Raw genomic sequence first — 10,087 nt, forward strand, 5'->3', positions numbered from 1 at the left:
GACACACCACAAAAAAAATTAAAAATAAATCTTAGTGATTCTACTCTGCAATATTACAAAGTCCATTATTTATATTTTATTCTTAAAAAAAAAGAGAAATGTTAATAAAAGAACAACATGCTTAAAGCGGCAGATCACGGCTTGTAAATAAGAACGTGTTGCAATATAAAATAGCACAGAGCGTGATTATACACAAATTACTTTAATACTTGATTCTCCCTTTGCAGAATCCTTGACTTATGAAACGGTAGCAAACAGCACATTGTATTTTGTGCGACAATAAGCTATTCACTCAGGACATTTATATTATTGCCCGCAGAATATAAATACACTCACAAAAGAGGGATTTAATTCACTATAATTAACCATTTGCTATAATGAGGTTGTCATCAATATGATTAGTCTATAAAGGATTAGATATTTGTTGAGTAATTCACAGCCTCATTATGGTGAAACTCTCGGACAAGAGATTTTATTTCAGCATAAAAACAAACATCAGACACTTAAAAGGGAGATTTCAAAACATATTACAGTATTTTTTATTTCATGTAGAAAGCACGTTCCTATCCTGAATAAACCATCCTTTGCCACCAACAGACTAAAAAAAAAAAAAAAAAGACACCACTGATACTGCAGTATAAGTTTCAATTTACATTTAAATAGTTTTTACACTTTAGCAAAAAAAAAAAAACGCACTTAGTTTTATATGCATAATATAAAATGCTTGTGTAAAATGTCCCTTTAAAAGTATCAGCAGGGGGCGGTGCCTAACCAAGCTCAATGGCGGATGCATGATCCGGCTGCTCCGTGTGCGACCAAAGCTTTAGGAGGAGATCCAGTATGCGCAGACCCTGAGAGTACCCCTAAAACGCTTGAAATTTGTCCCCACACTGTTTGGGCAGCTTAGATGTTGCTGCATTTGCCTAAATAAGCAGCCGACTAAGCAGTACAACATTGGAGGCCTCCCGATCAGTGGCGACACAAGTAGCAACCCAGAGAAAGGCAGATTGCGGTTCTGCAAAGTCGTATGTCCGGGAGGCTCAAGGTAACTGAAGCTGTTCGGCCAGATCACAACCCGGTAAGAGGGGGAGAATGTGCCGTCTGTTGCAAAAGGTGATAGCAGGGTGAGGAAAGAAGCCGGTCACGCTCACACGCCATGTTAATTTAGCTGCCACGTGGGAATATGATCAGAGATACATACGGAGGAGGCAATTTAATAAATCTGTGGGGCAACACTTAAAATGTAAACCACAACACATACCCTTGACAACCCTGAAAGATGCTCTAATGTAGCAAAGGACTTAAACCATAATTTAAACACATGCTGCTGGAGGGGGATAAAAAGTCACTGACTCAGAAAAGCTAATACACGGCTACACACAGCCTATCGCATACCATATTGGGCTGACTGGGAAACAACAACACTTCAGAAAAGAGCAATTTAATACAGACAAGCAACGTATACATCAAGAATTTCCCCTTTCTTCTATATGAACTGTGGTGAAGGGTTAGATAAGCTTTTTAGCGCCAAAACAACAGGGCTGATTCTCTCACTATCATAGACTCTGGTTACATACTCTCACATATAGGAGCACAGCTTTACCCTGATCCATCCTCTGCAAGCTAACATGTCTGTAAGAAGACAGAGCAAATTGGGAACTGTAAATAAACCTGCAGCAGCCAGCATTTTTTTTAAACCCCAAAAGGGTGATAAACTACTAGAAAGGGAAGCTGTCGACGAAGAGTTAGAAATGGATGAGGACATAGAAACAAGTTCACAAGGGGAATGCAATATGTCAATTACTAAAAGGGACTTAAAGAATCTTGTCTCCAAACAGGATATAAACTCCATATTTGACAAAATGTGGGAAAAGATGGACACCCTTCAGAATACTGTCACCTCCAGCCTCACTGAGATCAAACAAGATATCTCCGAGTTAGGGACTAGACTGGAAACATTAGAAGAAAAAGAGGAAGCTATGGAAGAAGATATCACAAATGTCAATCAACAGTTAGCTGCCCAGCAGCAAGAAATAACGGATATTAATGACAAACTAGAAGACCTGGAAAACAGGAGCCGAAGGTGCAACATACGTTTAAAAGGGATTCCGGAAATAATAGCGACAGCAAACCTTCATGAATATCTACTTCAACTATTTCAAGCTATTACAGGCTCCCCCACGGAGGGGTCATTCCAGATGGAAAGGGCTCACAGAGCTCTGAGGGCAAAACCCAAAGACTCTGATCCCCCGAGAGATGTGATAGTCAAGCTTTTCCGCTTCCAAGAAAAGGAGGAAATTATGGCGGCGGCCAGGAAAAACCCCACTTTTAAATTTCAGGGTTCTATCATACAATTTTACCAGGACCTTTGTATCACAACTTTGCAAAAAAGATTTGCCCTACGTCCATTAACACAATTGCTAAGGAAAAATCAGACCACATACAGATGGGGATTCCCCTTCGCACTTCATATTCTCCATGAAGGTAATACCTTCACCATCAAAGAGAAGCGTGACATCCCAGATTTATGCCAGCGGCTGAAACTAGAGTGTCCAGAGCTCCCAGAAAATCGTCAAGACAACTCCAAAAACCGATCACAGATCCCAAAAGGCACAATTCAAAATGGTCGCTGGACGAAGGCCACCAAAAAGAAACAGAGACCGTGAAAGACTCTCAAGATATAGAAAATTATCTGAGGCATCTGGTTAAAGCATTTTTAGCTTTGCCTTCCTACCAAATAGGAAGATCATCATCTCGACCCATGACTATATCCTGAACATTTGAACGATCTGACCAAGATCTCACAGGGTTGATTTTGTTTGAAAAGATAACCGTACAGATTAGGAAGAATTTATCTTTAGGACGTATAGTAAAGAGAACTCACGTTAAAATGTTGAAGGTTACAACAGATCCCTTTGTCAGTTAACAAAGCTTAGCAGATAATCAGCTATACAGGTCGTTCTAGCTTGCTATACATTTTATAGGTTTTTAGTAGTCAAGAGTAGGTTGCTCAGGGACTAGGGGTTATGTTTAGTTAATTATGGATCTCCATGTATTGAGTTTTGTACTCAAAAGTGCACACTCAGTTGGATTATTGTGCTATTGCACTTAGATAGAAGACATAGTATGTTTTATTTATTTCACATAATGTTCTTGTTTAATGTTTGGTTTTTGGTTGTTCTCATTTTAAGTACTATCGAGCAGTGGTCGAGAAAGTTTCTCCATCCTAAAGCTGGCCTGAAGGGAACAAGGATCATGCAAAATCCAGAAAAGGAACACTATACAGGTATGAGAGAAGGGGGGGGGGGAGACGAGAAAAGGATCTCTTAGATGGACCCTAAACTACATATAATATCACACAATGTTAGAGGCCTAAACACCAATGTTAAGAGGAAAACTGCACTTACCCAATACATTAACATGAAAGCCAAAATAATTTTTTTACAAGAGACACATTTTACTCATAATCATTCTCCCAAATATTGGGATAGGCATTTTCTGCAACACTTCCACTCCACAACTGATGCAAAAAAGAGGGGGGTTTTGATACTGCTACATAACTCACTACAATTCACTAAAGAAGAGGTGATTAGAGATAAGGAGGGTAGATATCTCATTCTAAGAGGAACTGTTCAAGGCACACAAATAACATTGTGCAACATTTATGCACCTAACGAACAGCAACATGATTTCTTTATTAAGCTCTCACATATGCTTACTCAGTGGTCACAAACACTAATGATTGTGGCAGGAGATTTTAACGTGAACTTAAAAATACTTCGGGACACCAACATAACTAGACTCACAAACAAACAACGGAGATTAAACTCGATAACTAAATCAATTATAGAAGAACTTGAGTCCCATAATATAATAGACTCCTGGACAGCACTTTATGGCCAGACTACTGATCACACATATTACTCACCAGCTCACAAAATATATACCAAATTGGATTATATATACATCAGCCAAATTTTACTCCCTAACCTGATCTCTTCGTCCATTCATGCGTCAGTTTGGTCAGACCACTCTATAATACAGATACAATTAACAGGATTGGTAGATTTAAATAGACAGAAATCATGGACGTTTGACCCTACATTACTAAAACACCCCGACACCCAAGCCTCCATCCTAAATAGCTTTAAAGAATACTGGAGATTTAATGTAGACCCATCAATCAAACCAGTAATGGGGTGGGCGGCTCATAAACCGTACATCAGGGGCTTGCTCATAAAAGAGAAAGCTCTATACCTGAAGAGAACTAAGGCAGTGGTGAGCCCCTTACAACAAGAAATAGAACATCTAGAAAAGTCACACCAAACTACACTATCACAATCAACCCTAAACACGCTAAATGCTAAAAGGAAAGAGCTGTCTAAAATTTTAGCTGACAACTCCATGAGAGCCATAAATAGACTGAAAACATTTTATTTTTTATATGCCAACAAACCTGATAGATTTTTAGCTAATCGGTTAAGAGACAAAACAAAATCCTTTGCAATAACGCAGATACAAAAACTAGATGGCACGCTGACATCCCACCCGCAAGAAATAGCGGAAGAATTTGCTCAATATTATGAGGCCCTTTACGATGGGAAAAAGGTTTGCCACTCTCCCTTGACGTTAAAACTTAGAGAACAGATTTTAGAGTTAGCAAAGTTACCTAAATTGGAGGATGTTGATGCGAAAGCCTTAGACGCAGAGATCACATTAATAGAAATAGCGACTGCAATTAAAGATCTTAAAATTGGTAAGGCGGCTGGCCCTGACGGGTTCCCAGGAGAGTACTATAAATTATTTAAAAATGAGTTGACCACCCATCTCCACAAGTTCTGCAATGACATATTAAATGGTACGCCAATTCCCCCAGAGCTACTTCAAGCTAAGATAATTGTAATCCCTAAACCTGGGAAAAACCCCAAATTGACACAAAGTTACAGGCCAATATCACTGATCAACCAAGATGTGAAAATCTTTACTAAAATTTTAGCTAACAGGCTTAAACTTCTTTTACCATCACTGATACACCCTGATCAGGTGGGTTTTATTAAAGACCGAGAAGCACCGGATAACATTAGACGCACAGTAGCTCTGGTGGACTATTTGAAAGGTACAGAAACGCCTTCTCTGCTCCTATCTCTGGATGCGGAGAAGGCGTTTGATAGAGTTGATTGGCTCTATATGGGGGCGGTGTTAGAGCACTTGGGGTTTGGTAACAAATTCATAGAGGCAATTAAGAACATTTACTCCCAACCAGTAGCAAACATTAGAGCAGCAGGATACCAGTCTAGATCTATAAATATACTAAATGGCACCCGTCAGGGATGCCCACTTTCTCCACTGCTGTTTGCTTTGTGCGTAGAACCCTTGGCAGCATGCATTCGCAACTCTGGAGACATTCATGGGGTCAAATTGCAGAAAGGTGAATATAAATTATCGCTATTCGCAGATGATATCCTACTTTCGATTACAAAACCTATGATATCGCTACCCAACCTATATCACCTGTTAGAGGATTTCTCCAAGATATCGGGTTTCAAGATAAACTCTGATAAATGTGAAGCACTCCCTTTATCATTACCAACGCACACCTGCAAATTGATAGAAGCCAACTTTGATTTTGTATGGGCTAATAAATCTATCAAATATTTGGGGATCAATATTACAGACACAATAGATACACTACATAAGGTAAACTATATCCCAATATATAAAAGTATTAGGAAAGATTTAACCAAATGGAAAAAAGGGAATTTCTCCTGGCTAGGAAGACTAGCTATAATAAAAATGAACATCCTACCAAGGTTGTTATACCTATTCAGAGCTTTACCTATTAAGATCCCATTGAAGGAATTGGAGGAGATGCAAGTGGAACTTATTAGATTCATAAGGGGACATAAAACTGCCAGAATAGCAGCTCACGTGTTAAAAACTCACAAACAATTAGGGGGTGTCGGGGTCCCTAATCTTAGGGATTACTATCAAGCAGCCAGACTAGCGCAATGTGTATTACTAAATAAGGATTGCAGTGGAATCACATGGCCTAACATTGAGACAGATATAGGGGGACTAAACACCCCAGGGGACATTCTTTGGAACCCGCCTAACACACAAAAGCACAGATTAGTATCATTAAAAACTACAGAAGAATCCAAGGCCATATGGAGATCACTAACTAATACACTGAAACTACTTTCCCCGGGAACAACTATAATACCAATAAGGGCACTTTTACCAACAGATTTCCATACACAAATAACTAAATGGGAAAACAAGGGATTATACAGGGTGGCAGATTATTTGGACAGAGGGAAAATGCTGACATACATACAACTAAGAGATAAAATAAGTCCATACACTTTACATTGGTACTTGTACCTTCAACTGTCACACGCTATTAACAAATACAGACAAGGTATGGTGGGTTCTCCGGTCTCTACTCTGGAACACATTATACTGTCACCTGGTAGAAACAAAAAAATGATCTCTCGTTTATATCTGGCGATTCAAGAAGCGAAAAACACAACACAGCCGCTGTTGCATAACAAATGGGAACAAGACTTAGGCTTAACCCTGAATGAGGTAGAATGGAAACAAGTTTTTTCAGAGTTGGGCAGAGGTCTAATAGGGGCAGATTTGGTGGAAAATTCGATTAAAACGGCACACAGATGGTACTTGACGCCACTAAAAACGTCACATTATACGCCTCAGAGCAATAGGTTGTGTTATAGGGGCTGTGCAGAGCTGGGTACTTACCATCATATGTGGTGGGGATGCCCAAAGATACGACCCATATGGGACAAACTTACGCAATTATTTAAGAAAGTTCTAGATGACTCACTCTCCCACCCGCGAAGGCCCTATTACACATTCACTTAGATAAGTTAAATCACTCTAACAACAAATGGGTTAACATAGCATGCACAACTACTAGAATTTGTATAGCCAGGAAATGGAAGGTGGGGGCCCCAGAATGGAGTGAGGTACTTGATAAAATTGAGGACATATATAATATGTCCGATGCAGCAGCTTGGATGCAAGGTACATCAGAAAACTTTCTTAAAATTTGGTCCTCTTGGATTCTAAATAAACAGAGGGGGGCGGGGACGCCTGCTACAATTACTTCCACATAAGGATGAGTCTTCTGAGTTAAATATCTTTACAGGTAGTTCATACTTTTAATTATCTGGAGGAACATGCTCTAAAAGATTTCTCTCACAATCACGACACTGCTCGATAGGAAAGGTTCACAGTTGAAAGTTTTATTCAGTTATAAAAAGTTTATTGTGGGGGGGGGGAATAGAAAAGGGGAGGCGGGAGGAATCTGAAAAGTGGGAGAAAATGCAATGGTCAACATGTATTGTTTATTTTCCTTTCTTTTTATTATGGATGAGAGATTATATGCAATTGAACTGATACATGTTGTAATATCACGATGTTTTTGATGTGAAACATTAATAAAAAGTATTTCAACTAAAAGTATCAGCAGCTGTTTATTAGTTGAGAGATTTAATTGTAATGCCTGCAAGTATTGTAGTGAAACTGTTCCTTTAAGAGGGTTACGTACACTAAACTCACTAAAGCCACACTGGTGCTATAGTGTTGGAGGTTAAAGTGCACACACATACTCTGTATTATCATATATTGCAGGGGTTTCATGTCCTCTTCACAGGTGTGAACTGCGGCTTTAAGATGAAACAATAACAGGCATATTATTTAAACAATTTCTGTGTCTTTTAAATAATGAAGACACTAAATATATATATATATATATATATATATTTATGAGCCTGTGAAGCTAATCGTTCGTAGGTTCACGAGACAGCCAGCGATGGAAAGTCCAGAAATGGATGAGTTGGAGGTTCAAGCTGTATTCACACTGTTGTTAAGGGGTGACGGAGGAGGGGGGAGAAAGCTCTGATGCCCTGAAGAGGGAACGTTGAATGAAACCGGTAGAGGGAGGAGAAAGACTAGCAGGAACAGCCACCTTCACTGACTGGCTGTTCTTGAGTTTTTTTCCAGTTTGATGTCAATCATGTCTTCTCTTCTTTTGTCCTGTGAGCTTTCCATTCCCGGCAATGCAGCTGCCACACGTCGGAAAAGCTGTTTTACGTTATAGCCAGCTTTTGCACTTGTTTCAATAAACATTACATTCAGCTCTTTGACTTTTCTCTCCCCCTCCTCGATAGACACTTGCCTTTTATCAGCAACATCTGTTTTATTTCCCACTAGCATGATAATGACATCACTCCCCCTTTCCGTTCGGACATCGTTAATCCATTTTGTAGTTTGTTGGAATGAGTTTACATTTGTAAAGCTCCTGACCAGCTTCTGACCTGCTGTATCCCATAATTGCAACCGGACATTTCTGTCTTCTAAGTACATTGTTTTTGATAAGAAGTCAATTCCTATTGTTGCCTGGTAAGTGTTATCGAAACTGTCGACCATGAACCTGGTGATTAAAGACGTCTTACCAACGCTCTGATCTCCCAGGAACACCAGCTTGAATTTCCTTAGCGGGTTTCCGAAGTCTCCTCCGGCAGACATGGTGCTAAGACCTGGGGCCGAGATCCACAGGAAGAGTGACTGAGGCGGTTAAGGGAGGGAGTAGGGCCGCACCGCAAGATAGAGCCCAGTCAGGGAAGCAGGAGCCTAGAGCTAATAGACAGCCGGGGTGCAGGGAGTAGGTAGGCGCTGGGTCTGGGGAGCGGCCGCCAGGATGTAGTTACTGTAGCTATTTCCCGTGACCTCTCACACACACCTGCTACTGAAGCCCCGCCCCTTTGCTAAGCACACTAACCTAATACCAATAATTTTTTTTTTATATTTTGTGTAATTTAGTGGGGGAGGGTTTTGTAATTTAGATAATTGTATTTTATTAATTTACTTTATTTTATTTTATTGTAAGGTTTTAGTGTAAGTCAGGTTAGGTTTTATTTTACAGGTAAATTTGTATTTATTTTAACTAGGTAGCTAGTAAATAGTTAATAACTATTTACTAACTAGTCTACCTAGTTAAAATAAATACTAACTTACCTGTGAAAAAATAAATAAAACCTAAGCTAGCTACAATATAGCTATTAGTTATATTGTAGCTAGCTTAGGGGTTTTTTTTTACAGGTAAGTATTTAGTTTTAAATAGGAATTATTTAGGTAATAATTGTAAGTTTAATTTAGATTTATTTTAATTATATTTAAGTTAGGGGGGTTAGGGTTAGACTTAGGGTTACGTTATGGTTAGGTTTAGGGGTTAATATATTTATTTAGTGTTAGTGATGTGGGAGGCCAGAGGTTTAGGGGTTAATAACTTATAGTGGCGGCAACATTGGGGGCGGCAGATTAGGGGTTAATAACTGTAATGTAGGTGGTGGCGATGTTAGGGGGGCAGATTAGTGGTGTTTAGACGTGTTTTTATGTTAGGGATTAAACATAACTTTTTCTTTCCCCATAGACATCAATGGGGCTGCGTTACGGAGCTTTTGTTTCCGCGATCGCAGGTGTTAGGTTTTTTCTTTCATGTAAGTGGCAAGAGTCCATGAGCTAGTGACGTATGGGATATACATTCCTACCAGGAGGGGCAAAGTTTCCCAAACCTCAAAATGCCTATAAATACACCCCTCACCACACCCACAATTCAGTTTTACAAACTTTGCCTCCTATTGAGGTGGTGAAGTAAGTTTGTGCTAGATTTCTACGTTGATATGCGCTTCGCAGCAGGCTGAAGCCCGGTTTTCCTCTCAGAGTGCAGTGAATGTCAGAGGGATGTAAAGAGAGTATTGCCTATTTGAATTCCATGGTCTTCCTCTAGGGGATCTATTTCATAGGTTCTCTATCGGTCATAGAGATTTCTTCTCCTACCTCCCTTTTCAGATCGAAGATATACTCTTATATACCATTACCTCTACTGATTCTTGTTTCAGTACTGGTTTGGCTATCTGCTATATGTAGATGAGTGTCTTAGGGTAAGTAAGTCTTATTTCTATTCATGACACTCAAAGCTATGGTTGGGCACTTTATATATAAAGTTCTAAATATATGTGTTAAACTTATATTTGCCATGATTCAGGATAATCAGTATTCC

The 10,087-nt window shown here is 39.4% G+C and overlaps 1 protein-coding gene across 1 annotated transcript; it reads right to left on the reverse strand.

Annotated features, from left to right (window-relative positions):
• Window positions 1-7,916: 7,916 nt before the first annotated feature.
• LOC128639579 (ras-related protein Rab-6A-like) lies at window positions 7,917-8,593 on the reverse strand. Its single transcript, XM_053691719.1, has one exon. It carries the CDS (start codon window positions 8,551-8,553, stop codon window positions 7,996-7,998), a length of 558 nt encoding a protein of 185 aa, XP_053547694.1. The 5' UTR covers window positions 8,554-8,593; the 3' UTR covers window positions 7,917-7,995.
• Window positions 8,594-10,087: the final 1,494 nt, after the last annotated feature.

Source organism: Bombina bombina, chromosome 1 (assembly GCF_027579735.1).
Source record: "Bombina bombina isolate aBomBom1 chromosome 1, aBomBom1.pri, whole genome shotgun sequence".
Taxonomy (NCBI): Eukaryota; Metazoa; Chordata; class Amphibia; order Anura; family Bombinatoridae; genus Bombina; species Bombina bombina.

What these genes read in the sequence shown, in the direction of transcription:
- LOC128639579 (XM_053691719.1), bottom strand. Translation starts at nt 8,553, where the DNA reads ATGTCTGCCGGAGGAGACTTCGGAAACCCGCTAAGGAAATTCAAGCTG.